A 24,283-nucleotide genomic window follows, 5' to 3' on the forward strand; every position below is an offset into this window, starting at 1 on the left:
TCTGTTGCTGTTTGGGTTTTGTTTGGGTTGGGGGGGGGTGGTGTGGTTTTTCTTTTAATCAACAAATTTATCTCTTTCCTATAAAAGAAGAAATACAAGGACATCAAGGCAATACCTTGTTGTTGTGGTTTAACCCCAGCCAGTAACTGAGCCCCACTCAGCCGCTCACTGACTCCCCCCTGGTAGAATGGGGGAGAGAATCAGAAGGGTGAAAGTGAGAAAACTCGAGGGTAGAGAGAAAGACAGTTTAACAGATAAACCAAAAGCTGCGCACACAAGCAAGGCAAAACAAGGAATTCATTCACCACTCCCCATGGGCAGGCACGAGCTCAGCCATCTCCAGGAAAGCAGGGCTCCATCATTTGTAACCGTTACTTGGGAAGACAAATGCCATCACTCTGAATTTCATACAGTATGGGATATCCCTTGGGTCAGTTGGGGTCAGCTGTCCCAGCTGTGTCCCCTCCCAACTCCCTGTGCACCCCCAGCCTCCTCGCTGGTGGGGTGGGGTGAGGAGCAGAAAAGGCCTTGGCTCATTGCTGAGCAGGGCTTACACAAACTAAAACATCCCTCTCTTATCAACACTGTTTCCAGCACAAATTCAAAACATAGTCCTATACTGGCTACTGTGAGGAAAATTAAGTCTATCCCAGCAAAAACCAGCATAGTTGTTAAAGCAAGAGTACATAAATAAGGTTACTTTCTATCAATACAAATTATATTTAGACACCTTTTACTGTGTAAGTGTACCAAAACAGCAGACTACCTAACCATTTAGGAATATCACAATGAGCATGACCAAAGATAATTTCAGTCATATACCTAGGGTAATCCAAAGACTACCAAAGAATATCAAATTCTAAAGGAAAAAAAGTCTAAGAACACACGAAGTACTGAAATTTTATACTGAACTTATTTGATATCCAGCAAACAAAAGATTTCTCAGCCTTGTATTTCCTTGTACTTGTAGCCTACCCATGTCTACAACAACAGTAAGATTAAATATGCCACATAGTTAATAACATAACTACACTCACTCTAACTGATCACATTATATTTTCTTTCTTATTTACAGTCCTTTCCTATCCAACATGCTGATCATTTACAGCAAGTATTCTTCGCACAAAAATTGTAATGTCAGTTCTTCCCCTCCCTCTTTATTAATTGGTAAAGGCTGATTATTGCCTGCTTTTTAATCTGGAAATAAAAACATACACTATCACACCAAAACAAATTTAAACTCATTTTACCAGTTCCAACTCCAAGACAAAAAACACAAGGGAGCTTCAGTCAGGCAAACCCAAACTGGCAGACTGAGAGACACTTGAAGTTCAGAGAAGATCTACATACGGCAAGGCACTGAACTCTCTATTTCCTCTCCTTTAAGGGCAGAGGTACCCCAGAAGGAGCACCTACTGAGGTACATACAAAATAGTAGCAACGATAATGAAGTTCGCTGTCATACCAAGGTTCCTTGATAGTAGCATGACTACAAAACCAAAAAACCTTCATCCCTTCCAACAGTAAATTCCTAATCTCTACTTTCTACTTATAAATCACTCATGAGTCCCATTTATCAATTTTACCCTCTTCACACTTCCTTTTTCCTGATTTTCCTCTTTTGTGGCCCTCATCTCTATGTATTTCAGCTGTATCTTTCCTCAAATCAACTGAAATTCCCTGCCTGTCTTAATTGCTGGCAAACAGAATTCACTGTATTGTTAAGAAAACCTTGAATTGTTAACTAAAGAGAAGTACCATCTTTAAAACAGAACTGTAGTTTAAAAAAACATCTAAATACTTACTTAAAATGTTTTCAAAGGAACTTGATTTTTGTTCTTTATCTCAGAATAATCCCAGAGATGATGCTCCCTTGCTTTCTTACTTATACCAAACTGTAATAAATTTAACTACAACTTTTTGCATCACAGATGCCTTAAAAATTAAGATGCAAGAACGTGCATTAGAGAAGGAAAAAAATAATCACATAAAGTCCAAATGTTCACTACCCTTCTATAATCTAAAGCCTGTAACAAGAACTGCCATCAGAAAAACAAAATTCCATTCAGTTTCACAATGACAAGCTATTACAGAGGATCACTATATCACCAAACTACATTTAAATACACCAGAACCATTAAAGACAAAATACATGCTTTAATGCAATTATTCTGATGTCACATTACCTCCCTACAGCTTGAGCTATTTTCTATTGTTAACTTACAAATACCAGACTGCTGATAGGGTTTCTAAAAATGAAGTCTAGACAAGTTTTGCAGGTTTTTTTATATGGTCTTCATTAGTTTTAGTTAACTCAGAACATAGTCGTCCTGCTATAACAACTTCTCACAAGACAATCTTACCTTGAAGTTTTTGTTGAAAGAATGCTTTTTATCAACTTTAACAAAAGCAAATTTATCAAATTAATTCTAACCCCAAGTATCAAATTAATTCTAACCAAGTTATTTCTAAATTAATTTTGTAACTTAAGCAATTATGCTGTCATGACGTATAGTTACTCTGCTTACCCACTAACTTTTAAAAATTTCAAATTTGTTTGCATTTGTAAACATGATTATTCTTTTATTATAGTCTCTTTTTAAAAGATTTGTCCCACTCTAGAAAGGTATTTTATCTTCTGAAGCAAGTAGATACCATATGTAATGTTACAGTAGTTCTCATTCTATATTATAAAATCCATGTGTTTTTAACCATCAGCTTGAAAGTTATTGAATAGAACCATTATTTCTATTACATCTCTCTATTGTAAAAATGAAATAACATTTTTGTCTCACTTCACAACTTACTACAGAAATATATTATTCCTCCAGGGCTTTTTGAGATACACATGAAGGGTATACAGTATATCAAAAATCAGGAAAGGAGTCATAATATATTAGAGTCTAAGCAAGATATAACAAGTAGCAGCATATGCTTTCAAAAAACATTACGAAGCTCACAGTACTTCTGCACACTAAATATGCATGGATGGAGGAAGCACGAAAGCATGCTTATATATATGATTCCAAGGAATTTGGCAGTATCCCAACAAATTCCTCCCTTTTTCTTCATCTCAAGGAGTTGATAGGCACTCTAAGAATATAGGATGACCAAAAGATCAGTAACAGGAAAATACGATACTACTAGAGTTCAGTGTGAACCGAAGTCTCAAAAAACAATGAAAGCAGAACTTGTGCAGACTATAAACACTGATTAAGAGAGAGGGTGAAGTTTAATTTGAACTACATATTACAGGCTGGCACAACAAATATAGCTCATCATGAGTATGCCATCACTGCAAACATAAGAGATTCAATGGGAAAGAGATGTAATAAGCAACTGAAATTCTCTGATATTAAATAACTGACTCCTGAATTTCACCGATACTAAATAGGAAATAGTGCCTATGATTGTCCATTCACGATAAAAACCTAGGTTTGGGCACAGAGATGCATTAAGTGCAACAGCAGAGAGACTGGCTGCCGATACACCGAGGACAGAAAACAAAAAGCAGTTTTGAAGTCAAAGAGCTATGGGAAGTCATGAACAATGGAAAAAAGGCAATAATGGATTCTGAAGAAAACTCAACAATATGCAGGGCAAAAAAAAAACAACATGTAAACCGCTCTGCCATGACACACAGCAAAGCTAGAGTATGGACCACAGCTGAACAGAAACAGGCTTCGTTAAGGAGAGTTTCCAAGAAGAGCAGACAGACACTACTGAAGTGAAAACAAAGAAAAAGGATTATTTCCACTTACTCTTAAGTAACTCATTTAAGGCCAAAAATAGGAACGATGCAAACAAATTGGAATATAGCTTATTCTAGTAAAACTTTCTATCCTGTGATGCAGCTGAGCTTTCCTTCTATGTTCAGGACCAAGCAAAGACAGTTTTGACAGAGAATTTAAATTATGTCACTATTACAAATGAAACCTCTGCTTCTAGGCTAAATATAAACAATTACTTGTAGCACTCACTGAACTAAGAAGTCATTCTTCAAAAATTAAAGAGAAAGGAGGAATAATGTTTTATTTCAGCAAGTTTCAAGAGAAACCAGTTTTCATTCCTGGCACTATTCTGCAACAAGCATACATTTCCTCTAATTAGTGATAGCTTGGTCTGCTGTGCCATTCCAAACAATAACGTACATATCACATGGGACTGGGTTTCAAAGGACTGTTTTCTGGGAAAAAAAATCTCAGCACTGGACAGGGAAGTAGAAATGTACATCAAGGGCAAAACACTTTTGTTTTACAACATGCACATATTTGAAACAGATTCTCTGACTAATTCTCCATAACGTAAGTTTGGGGAGTGAATACATCCCTACATACTTCCATGTTGAACACAAGTTAAATAATTATTAATGTTCCTCTGCCAGAGCATTATTATCTCCGAGTGCTCTTTTTATATCCAGATTGTCTGCTGGGCCTACAGGATCTTTGACAATGTTCCTTCTCCTGATATATTTGAGAAAAAGCATTTCACACCAGTTTTTATACCTTTTGAAAGTTGTTTCTCAAACTCTTTTTTAGAAATAATACCACGCATTTAGCCAGACAGCATTTATATTCTGTTCTACTCTCCTTATCTGACACAGAACTTTACCTTCTGCATTGTATTTAATAACCTCTTCTACTCTGTCATCATGTCATACAGGATCCTTCTGAACTTTCTCAAGGTTTTTGTTTCTGGTTTTGCTTTCATAAGTGGTACGGTAATTGCTTTCAATACAGATGATTGCACATCTGAGAGTCAATTCTATCACAAACCATTAGTCCTGTGTATGTGATAATTCCATTTCTGCACCAACACTGACTGCTGTCCCATACCACAGTCCTCCAAATTCCAGCATCTCAGACTACTCCAAAAATCATATAAAATTCTGGTCCTAACTTCTCCCTACAGTGAGTTCAACTAGTATTTTGTCAGTGACAAACAGCATACATGACAACTGAAAGAGGCTATGCAAGAACTCTTATTAGGTGTAGTAGCAAGCTTTCATGATTATCACCCCAAAAGCATATGGTCTGACCCTTGCATATAGCTATTGTTAAAGCACCAATTCACATTACACTTCCCTCTGATGGTTCAATGCCAAAACAGAGGGGAAAAAAAAAAAAAAAAAAAGAACCCTGCCCTTCCCAACAACAGTTATAAAAGCAGGAAAAAAGTCACTCCTAGAAGACTTAGTCTAACACTGCTATAGCATAAAATAAAAATACTTCTGGTGACAAGACAGACAAGAATCAATTGAAGCATATATACATAGTACCATTTTAGATATACATAAAAGATTGTCAGTGAAGCTAAGTTCTAATAATACTGTTAAGATATATGAATTACATGTACATTTTATTTGAAATACATGCCTAACTTTTACAGTAAGTGTATCTATTACTGTTTTTAAGATGTGCTTTATTCTAGTAAGTGACCCACCAGATCACTTCATAAAATCAAATGATAACATGTAATTGAAATACTTGCGTTCAAGTTCTCAGGTTACCTTGAGAGGGGGGTGAAATCATTCTGACATTTTTATGTCAAAATTAAAATACTAAGTTCATCAAATCATAAAATCGCTTGGATTGAAAGGGACCTTTAAAGGTCATCTAGTCCAACGCCCCCTACAATGAGCAGAAGCACCTACCACTCGACCAGGTTGCTCAAAGCCCCATCCAACCTGGTCTTGAACACTTCCAGAGACAGGGCAGCCACAGCTTCTCTAGGCGACCTCTTCCACTGTCTCACAATGCTCATCTTAAAAAAATTTTCTTCCTTCTACCGAGTCTGAATCTACCCTCTTTTAGTTTAAAAGCATTACTCCTTGTCCTATCACTACAGGACCTACTAAAAAGTTTTTCCCCCATCTTTCTTACAAGCCCTCTTTAGGTACTGGAAGGCTGCTATAAGGTTTCCCCAGAGCCTTCTCTTCTCCAGACTGAACAACCCCAACTCTCTCAGCCCTTCTTCATAGGAGAGGTGCTCCAGCACTCTAATCATCTTCATGGCCGCCTGTGGAGTAATTGCCTGGGGGGGGTAAGTTATTGGAACTATATTGAGACTAAAGTTATAACCACATATAGAACTAAGGAAACATTCAGGGTGGAATGCAGTTGGCATGTAAGAAATCTGCTCTGCGATGCTTCCCTAAGCAACCTGCCCTGCATCCTTTAGGGTCAACACACCAAAAGTTTACACCAATCAGTAACAAAAATATGCATGACTAGGATCACCCAAGCTCCACCTAAACGTAGGAAAAAAGTATAAAAGTATAACATGCCCTAAGGAGAGGGGGAAAGTTGGGGAAGATACTATTGCAGACTCCCGGGATCAGTCAACGGGCTGGATCACTCTCCCTCCCCTACAGGGATGTCTATTGGGTAAGGTATAATCAAACACTTGATTATACCAAGTGCTTCCCCAGGAAACTTAGAAAACAAGCTTGTATTTGTTATTGTATTTCTAGTGCTAGATAGTCATCGTGCACTTTACATATATTTCTGGTACCCACACGCACTTTGGCAGACAGTATATTTATCACTGGCAATCTGTAAGAATCTGTATCTGTTGCTTCAATAAACTCCACTACTTGTGCATGGTTCACAGAACATGACTAGACTTACAGTGTATTGCACTATTTGTGCATCCATAGTTGTGCTAGTTCAATATAACGCCAAATTGGCTATTGAATGTGACCAGACTTATAGTGCTATATTGGGTATCACTCAGAATCTAAGCCCAGCCACCCCCAGCCCCTCCAATATTTGAGGACAAGCTGGAATGCAGGAGGGTTTATTTTCTGCTAAATTTCATTACCCTTTAACACAACACCCTCCCCTGGACCTGCTTGAAGAGCTCCAAGTCTTTCCCGTGCTGACGACCCCAATGCTGAGGCAGTACTGCAGGGGGGAGTCTCAGCAGAGCAGAGTAGAGAAGGAGAATTCCCTCCCTTGACCTGCTGGACACATTGCTTTTGATGCAGCCCAGGATACGGTTGGTTCCTCTCAATCCACTCATCTGCCAGCCTGTATTGATACTGGGGATTGCCCCAACCCATGTGCAGGACCTTGCACTTGGCCTTGTCGAACCTCCTAAGATTCACACAAGCCCACTTCCCAAGCTCGTCCAGGTCCCTCTGGATAGCATCCTGTCCCTCAGGCATGACAACCACACCATTCATCTTGGTGTCATCTGTCCTTTGCTGAGGGTGCACTCAAAGCCACTGTCTATGTCGTTGATGAAGATATTAAACAGTACTGGTCCTAATACAGACACCTGAGGGGCACCACTTGTCACCGATCTCCATCCAGACATTGAGCCGTTGACCACTACCCTCTGGATGCAACCATCCAACCAATTCTTCATCCACCACACAGTCCATCCATATCTTTCCAATTTAGAGAGAAGGATGCTATGGGGAACCATGACAAAGGCCTTACAGAAGTCCAGATAGACGGCATTTGCAGCTCTTCCCTTGTCCACTGATGTAGTCACTCCACCATAGCAGGCCACGAGGCTGGTCAGGCAGGACTTGCCCTTGGTGAAGTTGTGCTAGCTGTCTCAAATTACCTCCCGTCCTCCATGTGCCCTAGCATAGCTTCTAGGAGGATCTGTTCCATGATCTGCCTGAGCACAGAGGTGAGGGTGGCAGGTCAGTAGTTCCCAGGGTCCTCTTTTCTACTCTTTTTAAAAAATGGGTGCAATGTTTCCCTTTTTCCAGTCACCCGGGACTTCACCTGATTGCCAAGGCCATGGAGCCTTGGACCACTACCCTCGGGATGCAACCATCCAACCAATTCTTCATCCACCACACAGTCCATCCATATCTTTCCAATTTAGAGAGAAGGATGCTATGGGGAACCATGACAAAGGCCTTACAGAAGTCCAGATAGACGGCATTTGCAGCTCTTCCCTTGTCCACTGATGTAGTCACTCCACCATAGCAGGCCACGAGGCTGGTCAGGCAGGACTTGCCCTTGGTGAAGTTGTGCTAGCTGTCTCAAATTACCTCCCGTCCTCCATGTGCCCTAGCATAGCTTCTAGGAGGATCTGTTCCATGATCTGCCTGAGCACAGAGGTGAGGGTGGCAGGTCAGTAGTTCCCAGGGTCCTCTTTTCTACTCTTTTTAAAAAATGGGTGCAATGTTTCCCTTTTTCCAGTCACCCGGGACTTCACCTGATTGCCATGACTTTTCAAATATCATGGAGAGGGGCTTGGCAACTACATCAGCCAGTTCCCTTGGGACATCTTGTCAGGTCCCATAGGCTTATGTATGTTCAGGTTCCTCAGGTGGTCACGAATCTGATCTTCTCTTACAGCAGGAGGGACTTCGCTCCATGAGTCCCTGTCTTGTGGTCCATCCACTTCAGAGGCCTGGGAAGAAAGGTTGCCAGTGAAGACTGAGGCAAAAAAAGTTGCCAAGTCCCGCACAGCCTCCTCCTTGTCCATTCCTATCAGTTTGCCAGTCTTGTTCACCAGGGGTTTATGCTTTCTTTAACCTTCTCTTTTTGGTTGACACACCTGTAGAAGCTCTTCTTATTATTCTTTGCATCCCTTGCCAAGTTCAGCTCCAGTCGCTCCTTGGCCTTCCTGATCCTATCCCTACACAACCAAGTAGCGTGCCTATACTCTTCCCAGGATGTCTGTCCCTGCTTCCACTGCCTGTGCAAGTTCTAGTCTGTAAGTTGCTACAATATCTTTTTTTTTAATAAAATTTTCATTAGCTTTTCTTTTAAACACCTGGTTCTTCCCTTTTCCTCCCATGTTTCCTACTGAATATTTGACTTTCCCACAAAGAAGTGCTAAGTACGTCCATATCCTACAGTATCTTGTAATAGAAAATCCATTTAAGGCTGAATTTTCTCCATATTATATAATAAATACCTGTTTTTCAAAAAAAAAGAAAACCTAAAAAGTTCCATACTGGGCCATATGTAACACACTGCATGCTCAAGGGAACAAATAGTTATAAATTAATTTGTTGAGAACACAAAAGAGCCACTAAAACCATATGAAATGCCTGCCAGAGGTCAGAAGCTTACGAGCAAATAAACCCACAGAGATGTCACACAAAGAAGAACGTATTTGGTTACACCTCTAAAAACAGCATCTTTCCAAGAAAGAGAAGCAAATGAGACACTTGACAAAACATCATTAGAAAACAGGTATGATATGCTGCTCTTATAAACAGCCTTGACATGATGAAAATCAGGACACAATGTGAGCTCACACAACATCCAATACTGAATCCTTCCTGGCAATCAAGAAAGAAGTATGCCTTGTGCTGATCTGCGCATGCCTGAGTGTCTGGCATTGAAAGCTGTCACCAGCCCCACGTGGCTCCCGACAGCCACAGAAGCTCGAAACCTGGAACCCACCTCACAGCTTCAAAGAGACTGAAAAGTTCTCACCTACATCCACAGATGCTACCTCTTCACAGAGAGGGGGCAGAGAAAGAGAGAGAGGCTGAAAAAAGAAGCACTACTTTTATAACTTCTGACAGCTTTCTACATTGGGAATTTGTTATCTCTTCAACCCGTCCACTAGCAGAAGCTTTCATTTCCTTTCCTTTTCCCTCCCTAACATGTTTGACTATTTAAATGGATTCACAAAACAAAATGATGAATGCCAAAAACAACTTGCTAAGATGAAGCAGGTAAATTGAAAGACAGAGTCCAATGATGCAGCTAGAGCCGTACACATACCAAAATACTCCAGCTCTTACAATACTCTTGACTCTTACAGTTAGCCTTTGAAGTTCAAGTTCTTTATTTAATTTCCCTTATTTGGATGTTATACTAAACTTTATACTAAAATGACAGTATATACTATATGTTATAGCATTTAGTACAAAAATATTACTTGCTTTTAATACACAATGCAAGCCTTCCCTGATCAATTTTCAACAAGTCAAGGTATAACTAGGGCCTTTCTCTCATCATTAACACCTAAGCACTCTACTCCTATTCCAGTTCGTCTCTAGTAAGGAAGATCAGCAGAATATGAAAGAACCATCAAAAAAACTTAGTCTATACAGCAAACGCAGAAAAAGCATCCAATGGTCAAAATGAAGAATCTAGGTGCAGGTTATATTTAATTTCTGAAACATTTTTACTCCTCTATTATTGTTGATAATTAAGGCAAAGGATGAATACAAAATCCAATTGATATTACTTCTTTGAGGGGAACATTCCTAAAGCACCTATCCAAATGCATCTACAATTGAGGAAAACATAAGAATTTGTTAAATACTGATTTCCTCTACATTGATTTCTGTAAATGTTTACACAGCAGTAGGAACGATTAATGCTTTACACCAAAAAAGGCTGAATTTTAGTTTTTCTTCCAAATAAATGCTCATCTGAACTTCAGTTTTATTATGCCCTGTTTTCATTCACAACAGTGTTTTGGCTGAGCTGACAGCCTCTCACAACAGTTCTGAAGAAAAGACTTGCATTATTAAAGTGTTGGGGGCTTTTTTTTATTTGGGGTTTTTGGTTTTATTTTGATGTTTGGTTGAGTTTGGGGGTTTTTGCGTTTTGGGGGTTTTTTGTTTTGTTTTTTGTTTGGTTTGTATTTTTGGTTTGTTGTTTTGTTGTGTTTTGTTTTTTTTTTTAATATTCACAGCATTTCTATACCCATGATGCCATGGACATGCCTTTTTTCCCAAAGTAGTTCTTGGCTATTACAGTGCTTTCGATTTTGTTTCTAACAAAGCCAAACAGGAAAGAATGACATTAAGGGAATATAAAGAACAAATCTAAAGCTACCACATTTCTGCTGTGTAGGGTATAAAGAGACTCCAGCTACTCAGGAAGTTTATTAGTTTTTTTTGCATAGAACGTAGCAGTATAGAAGTACAGGTGTGAAGGTTTCAAACTTGGAAATCATTGTGTTGCAAAAACATATTTGCCTGTATACATCTACCCCCTAGTTTTCAACACTTTAAATCAAGGCATCATAAGAAATCCATCCTCAACCAAGACTTTGAGAGTACTAAGGAAATGTACTTGCACTTATATTTGAAACTTGTCCTCTATTTAATATCTAGTTAACCATTAAACTATTTGTCATTGGTTGAAATGACACATTCTCTGTAGTCAAAGCATAATTTCAATTTATTATCATTATACTAAAAAATGTAGATTTCCCAAGGAATTAGATGTCCTAGTTACAAGCTGGAGAACATGCTCCCCAGCACAGGATTTCTACAAAGGAGTTTTAATGCCACCTACAAATCAGACAAACATCCTCAATCAAGATAGTACTGTAAAAATATCCTTACTTCAATATAAGTAACATTTTCTTAAAATTCCAGAACAATTATTTTGAAAGCGAGCAGTTGTAAAACATTATCACACACATGATCACTTGTTAAAAATCCAAGCACAGAATTAAGTTTAACCTACTGATTCAGAGCTGAAATTAGCCAGATCCAAAAGCAGTATTTGTAAAACTTTGTCTATAAACTGTCCCAGATTGAAACGATACTTTCTGAAGCAACACTTTGAACCCCAATTGCTACTCTGTCTTTCAATTGTCTCATTATTTTAGATAATTCTGTGACCAATAAGTGTGAAAATATTTATAAATCCCCATAGATTTGAGACCAAAAATACCTCCATTTGTTAGCACTAGCCAACTGTCACTTCTGCTTAGGAAACAGTATTTATTTTTTGCAGAAACATTGTTGGGTTAGGATATCTTATTATGAAGGGATAATATGGTATGTAAATGCTTCTAATTGATACAATAAATTTAATTTTGGAAAAAATGCTTTATTTGGTTTACTACAACACATTCAGATATACACTTCTCTCTGAAGAAAAAGTTTAAAGCAATTATTCTAAAAAAATCTTAGGACAGTATCCTTTTACTGCAGTAAATTTAAAGATTCTTCATATTCCATGAATATTTCATGAGGGATTTTACAAAGAAAACATGTCATTAATTTACCAGCTTTCTAACCCCACGAGCTATTACTAGAGCTATTACCCATTACACCTAAAACATACGAGGGGAAACAACCACATCTGCAAGTATTTTTCTTGGAACTACAAGCTCATCATTCTATCAGTTAAAAAAATAAAAACTAAGAAATATTAAAAGAGTTCAAAATTTCTCTGTATGCATTATTCATTTTTGATACAGCTGTTATTTCATTGAGATTACTGTAAATGGCTACATGAAGTGATGGCCTGCATGAACAACTTCACGATAGATATGATAAACTAGATTTACATGTTTCATGTTTCTATAACAAATTCCTTGGATAAGCTAACTATACAAAGCTGGAAAATTCTTTCCAAAGCATAGATGCACAGAACTGCAGCTCCCCCAACAGCATGTCATAATACAGGCAGTACATATAGAAAATAGCTTTAATAGCAGGCTTGTTATTACTATGGCAACCATAGCAACTGGTTTCCAAAATGAGTAATAGCTCTGTTAGGCACTTCATTAGACTCCTACAAAACAGACTTTAAAAACCACTACTGCAATATCTACATTCAAAAACGCAATCTGACACTCGTCTTTCATAGTGAAACTACAGCACAAGAAAGGCACAACTAAAGTAATCAGGATTAATATATACATGTCTAGATTACTGAGCCACAAAATTCACGCAATTATTCACAAGAACTAGTACTAGAGAGCTTCCCCCATTAACAAAAAAAAAAAAACACCACCACATAAAACCAGTAATTCTATCTACAATGTACGCTGTTTTTCTTATGTGGTAAATAAAAAGACTTTCTTTTTAGAACTTCCCTCAATATCTTTGGCTTAAGAGGAAAGCTGCTGATAAAGAGGATCCTGATCAGTCATAGAATTTCACATGGAATACACCTAATGAGCTATAGTTCTGCTCCTAGATCACTTCTTCCGTATGCATTCAAAGTTGAGCTTGGGAAAGTCAGATAAAAAAGCAGGCAATCTTGCAAAATGAATGAATTGACTTGGTTATCCAAAATAGCTTAGAGATGGTCTTTCAGCTACTGAATTTGGCTCTTTCTGTTTGTTTTAATATAGTGAATTCCATGCCACTTTCAGGCATCTGATATTTTAGCATTTCCTGCCTCTAAGGAGAGCTAATGTCTGCTGACCAACTCAAATAGAGAAGACTACTGGGACTGTAGTGCCTTCCTCCTAAATGTTTCATGGATTTGGAATGACAGGAAACAAGCCTGAATTTCAGTTTGTGGTCAAGCACTAAAGGGAGGTAGAGAAGCTGAACTGGGCTCACAGTTCACAAAAAATGAAAAAATGCTAGTATGTACAATGAGAAATCCTTTTACTCTTATTTTAATTGTCAGCAGCCACGAACAAACACCTGGCTGTCAAAGAATCTCATCTATACCTAAACTGAAAACAGTATTTCCAATACAATCCTTGGAGTAAAGACCCAATTAAAACACTTAGAGCTACAATTTTTTTAAACATTCAGGATAGAGGTTGAAAGCTTTTCCCTAATTTCCCACCACGGTTAGATCAAATTCATGTAAAAGGCTAGCCCATAACCTCTAATCTACATAAGGTTTTGTCAGTTAACTGTGAACACACATTACATCTCCAGAGTAGTTATCCATTATTGCTAAAACACATGTGAGGGTGTATCTAACCAAAAATCAGTATTGGAAAGGCAGGATAGCACAAACATACACAGTGAAATATGCTCCATTGTGCTTATCTTCCCAGACAATACCTGCTTTACATATATTTTTTATCTATATCTTCCAGTTCCAGACTTCCTGCTAATGAAGTAAATAACTATGACTTTCTATTTTTCTTAACAATGGAAGAGATGGTAGCAAGAAAACATATAGGATGAATTATACTTCCCTGAGCCTTGGTAAACTGACTTATAAGCAGGATGTGCCACTCGTTACAACATGCATATTGCTAATCTTGATGTTCAAAAGCTTCAGGGTCCATAGAAAGTTGAGTTCTCAATAGCCTTGTTGGTGACATTCTTAGTAAGTTCCTCCCCTGCTGTGTCATCTGCACAATGACGGGACCCAGGCAAGGTTGCTCCCTCAGAGAGTCTATGACTAACAGGGAATACTGAACTTCTCATCCAAGTCTCTTTTACTGTGATAATGCAGATTTTACACAGTGTCTGTGTAAGTTCAGCTTTCATGGTATTATCAGGAAAGAAAGGGAGACAGCACATCAAGGAAAAATAAATTTAAAAAAACACAACAGAAAAACTACAAGAATAATCCATCATATAGTACGTTTCTTTCTCTCAGCTCATCCAGAATAAAATATCCCTCTGAAACTTACTATTTAACACATGGCTCAGGTTTAAAGATGATTTTTGAATGCCTAATCACAAATCAGTACAATGAGGGGTATATGATCTCCTAAAAACTCTACTAAAACTTTAACTGACATAAAAAAAACTTTTAATTAATTAATTCTGTAATTTGTAGTAGAATGCTGTCTAATTTGCCCTTTTTTTTTTTTTCCCCATTATCAGTTAGTGGTAACTACCAAGGTAATTTTGTGTGTACACAGGAATTTAGGTGATAACTTCGGACTTTTTTTTTAAATGGTAATCACTTCATATCAGCTGAACTTACAGTCCCACTGTAATGCTCCACATCCAAACCCATTTGGAAACAGAATTAGCACAATTAGTACAGAACTCCACTCTTACTGAAAGGAACCTACTGCCATGAGTATAACATGGGAGTTTTAAAGACCGTGCTAAGAGCACATTTCTTTCCAAGTGGTGTTCAGATCAACAGTTTTAACCTAGAATGCTCTCTGTGGACTTCAGTACAAAGAGAAACAGTTTTACTCCCTATGCCATGCTGCTGCAATTGATATTAACAAAAATCAGAGATTCTCAATTTATACCCAAGTATTTCCTGAAGGAAATCCAGAGGCTCAGAACTAAGGCTCTTATGTGTAGTCCACAATATCCCATATCCATTCGTTAATCAAGTCATACCTGAACACCAAAGCTCTTGACCTAAAAAAAGGGGAAAGATTTAGGGTACATGCTCCTTTTTCAGAACTGAGAAAATGGGGAATATTGTTCTATTTGCTAACAGGATCTGCAGCTGTTCAATCTTAGGGTTGTGGGGGGTTTTTTTGCAATAAAAAACTTAAATGAATTAAGTTGAATTAGGCTCCTGGAATAGGTATTTTCACCCAAGTCAAAATTAACAAATCCTTGCTAAAAGAAAACAATGCAAATGTACATTTTTTTTCTACTTGCTTCTAACTACAATTCTTCTGTAAGGCCTTTGATACAGTCCCCCACAACATTCTTGTCACTAAACTGGAGAGATGGGTTTGATAGATGGACTGTTAGATGGATAAGGAATTGGCTGAATGGCCACATCCAAAGAGTTACAGTCAATGGATCAATTCCAAGTGGAAACCAGTAACAAGTGGTGTCCCTCACTCAAGGGTCCATACTGAGACCAATACTACCTAATATCTTCATCAATGACATGGACAGCAGGATAGAGTGCACCCTCAGTAAGTCTGCAGATGACATCAAGCTGTGAGGTGCAGTTGATTCGCTAGAGGGAAAGGATGCCATCCAGAGGGACCTTGATAGGCTTGAGGAGCGGGCCTAGGCAAAACTCAGGAAGTTCAGCAAAACCAAGTGTAAGGTCCTGCACATGGGTCAGGGCAATCACCACTACCAGCACAGGCTGGGGGCGATGACTGGATTGAGAGCAGTCCCAAACTGCAAGATTAATCATTTTAACTGGTATTTAACTAGAAACAGGTGTATAAAAGAGGAAATTTAAAAAAAAACACCACACAAAAAAAAAAACCACACCCCACACACACCACAAAACAATGAAAACCTGAGATCAGAGAAGGTACAGAAAACAGAGGGGAAAAATTGAAAGAGAAGAAAGTTTACTAAAAAAAAAAATTTAAAGACTGGTCCAGTACAGAGCAAGCTAGTTAAAAATGCCAACACTTATTATGTAGTGCAACGACTACTATGTCAATCAGATATCTTTATAAAAGAAGAGAAACATATCTTCCAGAGACAAACTATGCAAAATCCTCTCAAAATTGTTTCAAGAATGTATTATCACCTAGTTACAATGAAAAGTAATACACTAGTACCTTTAAATTGAAACATCCTACTAAAGCAGTAATCAGACTAAGTGCTCATTATTACATGAAATGACAAGTTATGAGACCGAGACATATAAAATAGGAAGACAAAATACTAATCCCACAAAAATCAATTAATGTAAGGAACCATTTATAGATATTTAGCTCTGAATTCTTTCAGAAGATATTTTAAAAAAAAAAAAAAAAAAAAAAAAAGATGTTCCAAAGCCTACCGGTAGAGTACTGACCTTTTTTTACGTCTTGTTTAGCAGCCGAAAAAGGTAAGCATGTTTTGAAGATAGCAAGCTAACTAGAACAGAACAGGAATCAGAGAGGATACCTTTTGGTGACAATAGACAGATATGACTAATGGCGTGTCACATGAAGCAGCGGTAGGACACATTCACTTTATAGCATATATCAACAAATTGGCAGAAGAATAAGCACTAACAGGATCAAGTACAGAGAATTCAAAACTGCAGGAGACAATAAAATAGAAATTGAATATAGAAATAGAAATTGAAAAGAGAAATAAAATAGAAAAAATCTAAATTACATGGATGAACTAGGAACAGAGATCAATCACTATGCAGTTCAGTGCAGATAATGAAGCTGGGAACAAAATTAAATCAAGTTCATTTCAAATTAATGCATTTTGTAAAGTTATTGAAACTTTTCAACAACATCAGTTTGACAAACAGCTTTAAAGGACATAACAGACTGCTGTTACAGACAACTATATTTATGAACCATAAACATAGTAACTATCTTTTGTTTAATCAGGTTTAATATTCATTTAGAATGTATAAACAAATGTAAACACAAACAGGAAAATCCTACTTTTCAAGTTGCTGCAATAATATAGATGATTGCTGTGATACAAAAAAGACACATCTAATAAGTGTTCTTTCTAAACTCCATTTCTAGAGAAGCACCCTAAAATTCTTTTATTATAGTACACAGAGGCAAGTAGCTATTGTTACCAGATAATCTGAGATTATACTGTTTATAATAGTTGTAAAATTATGGAATTAATTTTTGCCATCAGATTAATGAAAGGATTCTTTATATGTTCTGTAAGACTTCACAACATTATCTACTACTTCCGTAGCAAAGGACTGGCTAAAAGACTGCACCCCACTCAACAGCTTGTGGCGTTCTCTGCAAAGGTTTTCTTTTTAGAGATTTTGTTAGAATGAGTAAGATAAATAGATGAGTTTTTTAAAAGTGCAATGAAACAAAGCTTTTGAGGGTGAATACAGGATATAGCAATAAGAGTGAATTTAAGATAGGAATGTTTTACCATTTTCATGAGTGCTTTTACAGAGCCTTCTATTATTTTTACCAAGGCAGTATGCTAAAACTTCAATATCTTATTTTGTTCAACTTGGAATACGTTGTGACTAAATAGAAAGAAAAGTCACCTTAACATGCAGAGCAACTTCACATCTTAAGAAATTAGCTGGTTTGACTTCAAAAAATTTGATACACATGTGCTATGTTGCATGACAGTAGCATTACAATGTTAAGCTTTATAAATCAAGAGAACACAGTACACCAAGTTTACTGTTGGTCGTTGTTTGATTTAAATAAACGTGTTTCTGACATCCAATTACATACTCATTAGCTACATGTGTATAAAAAACCAGAAAATTAGTTGATTTGAATATAAAAAGGGAGTTAAGGAAGTGCTTTAATAGGCTATTCTTTCAATTGATATTGCAAAACCCATCATACATCTGCTATGCTGAGGTTACAAGTATGAGACAACTTGTTTGTTGTTATAAGTCAGCCTGCTTTCACCAACATAGTTTCCTTACGTTGTGTTTGCACAGACAACAGCTCCCTAAAACGTTGTACAAGACTACTTAAAAACATAAGTAACTGAAAACATAACTTAAAAACAAATTTAATAGAATTAAACTTAAATTGGAAAACAGATAGACATAGAAGTACTGTCCCTCTTAAATACGTAAACAGTGGTCTATTGAAGGAACGTGAAATTTCTTCTCAGACACACTGTCCCTACACTGCTTTGTTAAAGTCCGGTCCTCTGCCCTCCTCTTAAAGCAACCAATTGTTTGCAAAAGACACTGCAAGCACAGAGCCCATCTTCATTCAGTAACCAAACGTCCATTACGAGGAAAGACAAGGCCTGAAATGAAGTAAGTCTACATCAAATTGACTTCAAAGCAAGCATAAGCACAGGTTGATTGCACAAAACAACCAGCTCAAATTGTTCTCTCTGAATAACCTGGCATGCAGTACCAGGAGTGAGAAGCTATGCAGACATATACGCCCTACAGTCTACTCAACACATCTGTACTGCTATCTCCAGCCCTATCCTGCTTCCTGAATTTGCACCCAGTGTACCTCAGTATGATCTAATTGACAGGGGTCAGTCCTCAAGTCCCTCTCCAAGAAAAACTGCTTCTTACAACAGGCTCCTTCTACCAGCCCACATTTCTTGCCGTAACACAGTTCAGCTTGTTTAGCAGCTGTCATTCTGTAATTCTGTTAAGTTTATGAGATTATCTCCCCATTCTTTGAATTATATTACTACTCGAAGGTATATTGTCAGGGCTCTTGAATACCTCTCTCCTGCAGCACAAATCATATTCCTGGAAGTAACATTCCCATAGCAATTGGTTTGTTTGGGTTTTGTTTTTTTTTTTTTTTCATACAGCTAACTACTCTTGACATCCAATTCACATTATACTTTCCCCATTTGTATTAGAGGTATTAACAGCATAGCAATAGTCAAAAAGTGCCAAATGGAAATAAGGCATATTATTTGCACCTGTTTATCACACAAACAATAAAAAAGCCTGCAGGACACAGAAGTGAAGAATGTGAGGAGGGCTTAAGGGAAGACTCAGAACAAGGGCAATTATAAGTTACAAGAGTGAGTTTATTAGTTCAGATCTACGAAATATTAAAAACTATTAAGGGCACTTTTGAGCCATGGAAATAGGCTCTTTATTAATAAATAAAAGTAACCTAAAAGAGTTATTTCTTTCATATTCTGAGAATTCTGGTGTTTTTCTTTTTTCTTCCTTTCCTCATTCCATGTTCTCAGATCGAACCTTGCTCTAACAACTATTTGTTTACGCAAGCATCTTCTGCTGGATAAAACCGTACACAGAAACTTAAAGAATGGCTCTGTCATACATATTTGCGTAATATTTACCAGCTGATTCATATCCCAGTCTACACCTGGCATATTCTTTTGCTCAGTATATAGATTCTATCAATCCCATCGAACTACCTATTTCTACAACTTCATAATATCCAATCTATGGACCAAACCCAACTCCAAAATCTAGCAGTGGATTTCAACAGCTAAAATAATCTTCACTTCCAAATTTATATGGATAACCCATCTTTTTGAGAGTTTTCTTGTGAAAGAAAACGCTCTTTCACAACCTTTAGTTGACATACAAGACTAAAACTGCATTTTACATTGTCTTTATAGGATAATGATTTTCAAGTGTGACTGAAAGGATTTCAAGGTCATTTGTATTACTTTGTGTTCTTAGTTTCTGTTGATTTCTCACATTATGATAAGAGAAAAGCCTTGAGTTGAAAACACGCATGACTGTTTCAGTTCCACAGATTAATTTACTTTTATACTGCTTTGAAGGGACTCATCACATAACCTCTTTCAACAGCTTGCAAAACTATATCAAGAAAATGAAGTCAACAGAAATACTTTACTTCTGCTACTATTACTTCCAAGCAAAACCAACACTACTACATGCAGAAATGAACAGAAACATTTACTAAAATGTATCCAAGACAACTACTCACTAATTCAATTCATCATGACAAACAAAACCCAACTATCTACGGATCTAATATAAAACAAAGACACACACATACCACATCTCACACACAGAAAGAGCATGGGCCAGCTGCAACGGAACAGCTACCTGTCCCTTCATTACTCACTACAAATCTTAGCTTGGAGCCTGTTACCTAGTTCTACCTTCGTCCACTTTCAGTATTTCTCTGAAGAAAATAAAAAAAAAACCACCCACCACAACACACACACAACAAAAACCAAACCAAAAAGGAGCGAAACAATCAAACCACTACACACAACCCACAACAGTTTCCCAGGCTACTACTGTTATTATAAATCAAGAATCCATGTGTATATATGCATACACACACTTTCCCTAATATATACATATAATGTAGTCTGAGCACTACCATCACATATGATGTACTACTCATAGCTTCATGATCATCAAGAGTTTGTGTGTCATCAACAAAGAATTCATTTCTTTCACTAAGAAAAATCCTGTATTATTTATAGATACATTAGGAAATGCTACTGGATATATCCCAAAGTGAAAATATTTGTATAAAAAAATCAAAATTGGACTTAAAATTAATTCACACAACTTCAAATTCTGTATTCATTACAGTTTGTACAACAAGAGAAAGAACAAGCTTCCTATAAACAAATATAGAAAAGGCATTATTTAGTGATAGCTACAAGAAAGAATAGAGAGCTTATTAGATATATTTTTCACACTTTTACGATATCAAGAGCAATATAGAATCATAGAATAGAATCATAGAATCATTATGGTTGGAAGAGACCTCAAAGATCATCAAGTCCAACCGTAATATACTCAAATTTCGCATTCATAGAATCATAGAATGGTTTGGTTGAAAGGGATCTTAAGGATCATCTAGTTCCAACCCCCCTGCCATGGTATATACTATATATTCCATATTCCTATGTATATTTTTGTGCTAGATTTAGAAAGTTCAATAGGAAAAAAACAAACACAGTTTGTATAAATAACATTGACTAAACTCTCACCACAGTCAGGGTGACAGCATTCTAAGAGTGGAAATTTTCTTTCACTCCCTTCAAAAAATATTTTACTTAAATCCCTAGATTTGATCCACTGGGAAAGTATTCCCATCTAATTAGACAACAAAAGTGAAATTGATAGTTTTAAATTAAACTTTGTCTTCCCTCTGACTTTATAACCTTATATAACAAAGATTTCTACCATCACAACATTCCTAAAAGTTGTATCAGTTTTCATGTCAGTCACTATCACATAGCTCATAGCATCTGTTAGATCAAAAGGAGAAAAAGTGGTATTTGACTATCATTTTCAAGTTTATATAAAATATGTGATTTGTTTTAATACCACAGAGTTTGTTCACAGTTGCATTTTATAAGAATGTCCTATAACTCACTGAAGTGTTGAGTCTCATCTAGTTAGCACTATTTCCATAGTTCTACTTTGCTAGCATCAATCTCTCAATAAGACACAGCACAGAAAGAAAAAAGAAATCCACAACTTGGACTGTATTATATTGAAGAAGTCTCATGACAACTACAGGGCAGGAAAGCATCAATTCAAGAAGTGCTAACATGCAGTTTCTATTTCCTTCCACAAGAGTTTCCTGTGGATATCTTACTGAATGGTCTAATTCAAAATCATTTTCTTTATTAATTATTTTGACATAAACTCCTACTTCTAAGTGACCAGCTAAGTTCTCCAAACACAGAGTACTATTTCTACTTGCTCCAGATTTTCACTGGGGATGCAAAGCCATTTGAATCTATGATACCCTCAGTACTTACATTTACTATTCAGCAGGTAAAATCCAGTGCACAAAGGGAACAGTCAAGTTATGACATCACATTTGTTATCATATTAACATGTTGTCAGCATTCACATGAGACACAGAACTACTGTATCCATCTGTGAACATGAAGAATGCTCACTGAGTAGACAAGCAGTAATACTTCCACATCTCATCATTTTTCACACTCACATTTCTAAGCATGAGAATCATTCTTATACTGCATGCTGTTCCGTTATCAGGCATTAACAGTAAACACAGCTAATTATAATTTGTTTTTTCTCCAGAGATTAGTCCAGTAGGAAGAAATAATGTGAGAAAGAAGAACAAGAAGCCATCTAATACCCTATGTATTAGTAGGATGTATGTAAATTGCTTTTGCTTATTACTAGCATGAATACTATAAGCATTCAATTTTATTGTCTTTCTTTTGCAAGATCCAATCTAAATGCTGAAAGGATTAGATACCAACCAAACCATCAGACAGAAAAATACATCAAACAAGAAAATTTTAAAGAATAATTTAGATTTAATTCTTAGTTCCTATAAGAAATACTCACCAAGATCTGTATTGGGCCCAGCAAGCAGTTGCTTAAATTTGTCTAATCGGGATGCTTCTCTTTCAGTTAATGCAGGAGTTACTGAGGTATTATAGTCTGCCATTCCACTCACCAAGGGAAGTGAGGAAGTTTGTGGAAGGGACTGTGATCTCTGCATGGAAGAATTTTCACTAGCATTATCTGAAGGGAAAAAGCAACATAATAGTTAGCCTCAGCTAGTGAGAAGGCTACTAGTAACTTGAATTTAATTTATAAATTTAAAATAGAATCCTGTCTTGGAGACCCAGATTTAGGAGGAGTATTCCTCTTCCAAGCAGCATTCCACAATTAAAACATGTCAATTAGAGATCATTCTAATAGCAACGCTAACTGATTTCTAAAATCTGTGCTACTGAAAGCTGTTTCTATCCCCCTTATCATTAAGAAAAAAAAAAGGACTGGAAAATCATTGCAACTGATTACTTTAAAGTTTATACCTAAAACTTAGACCAGGTCACATGAGGATGAACTTGCCAGTTCACACGCATGGTTTCCTCCAGTTTTTCAATACATTTTATACAGTAGCATTTTAATAACAATTTTTCACAACAGGAGGAATACTATTAATTGCATACATCTTGGTGCAGTTAACCATTAAAATACATTCAATAGTGCAACTTCCTTCCAAAACTGAGGATGTATTAAGGCTGAAAACAAGAAAATTTAATTATTCTTCCCTTATACATGTATTTCACACACACATGCTTTACAGTTTAGTATGGCATACAGTATCTTCCTTAAATAAGTCAATATTGATTAATAATATATTCCTATGGTATTAAGAAAAGGTTGGGAACAGGTTAATGTCTTAAAGGGAAAATATTACAACTCTCCTCATTTGATTTTCAACATCTTTTTCATTGCTTAACATACCTGATGAACTCGATGTATGACCTTCACTGACTGATTTAACAAGCCTATTATCACCACAAGCAACTGAAGTCAGCTCTGCAGATTCTACTTGTTTTTCTTCCTGTAGATGTTCTTCCTGAAATTTATGCTGTTCTTGTAGCTTGCTGTGATTCTGAATTACTTTGTGAGCTGTTTCCATGACCACTTCTGTATTTAAGTTTTCAGCAGCTATTGCTAAGAGTTCATCATCATCATCCCCAAGATCCCAAGCATCACTTGTGTTACTTTCAAATTCTTGGAAGGTGCTGACTTTCTTTAGTTTCACTGGAGTTGTAGGTGGCTTTGAACCTGGTTTTATCAAGCTGTTCAAAAACAAATAAACAATATTTAGAGAATCAGTAACAGAGTAAGCAAAACACTATGGATTGGGCCAAAGAACAAATGTTCATGCTTGACATTATATAGGTAGCAAATATTTATCTCCCTCCACTCATGTTACTGCTACATCCACCCACAATAGCATACAGCTCAGTATGTCTGAGAACAAGGGCAGGTAAACATTGACTCTTCTTGGCTTTGAATAGAAGCTGAACAAATCCTTCTTCCCCTTGTCTTAAAAAAAAAAGAAAAACACACCCTAAAGAAACAAACAAACAAGAAAAAAGACAAACCTCAAAGTCAAATAAAAGGAATACTACTGAATAGTTTACAAGATAGACAGGACATATTGCACTTCTCTCACTTGATGAACTTCTGTAGAGATTTCAGGTCTTTCAATGTAATTGCTGCATAACAACACAGGAGTAGTAATCAAGTCATCAGGTCTACTCCTAAGTCATCATAAGCAATCATGTAATACAATCATTGTCATAAATCAAGTCTCACCTTAAAACTCATTAAATCTATCATTCCTCCCCATTCAGGTACTTCAGTACAGATATACTTCAGAACTTGGCTCTTTCTCATAGGCAGGGTATTTCCTCTAGTTACTAGCCTGAGGGTAACCCAATCAGCTCCTAACCTTTTGTCCCTCTGTCAACACACAGGATAAGAGAGATGAACCAAGTATCCCTCCCTAACTTGGCACTTGTTCTCACTTACAATAATGCAGA

General features: G+C 36.8%; 1 protein-coding gene across 1 annotated transcript in view; it reads right to left on the reverse strand.

The window, feature by feature from the left end:
- LOC104163508 (TBC1 domain family member 22A-like) overlaps positions 1-23,533 on the reverse strand; it is a gene marked incomplete at both ends in the record, with an annotated part of 25,769 nt that extends 2,236 nt beyond the window's left edge. The window contains 2 exons of the mRNA XM_009702536.1: positions 22,281-22,460; positions 23,193-23,533. Of these exons, the coding sequence (XP_009700838.1) occupies positions 22,281-22,460; positions 23,193-23,533 (521 nt within the window). The remainder of the gene's footprint in view (positions 1-22,280; positions 22,461-23,192) is intronic.
- Positions 23,534-24,283: the final 750 nt, after the last annotated feature.

The sequence above is a fragment of the Cariama cristata genome, unplaced genomic scaffold (assembly GCF_000690535.1).
Source record: "Cariama cristata isolate BGI_N322 unplaced genomic scaffold, ASM69053v1 scaffold18726, whole genome shotgun sequence".
Lineage (NCBI taxonomy): Eukaryota > Metazoa > Chordata > Aves > Cariamiformes > Cariamidae > Cariama > Cariama cristata.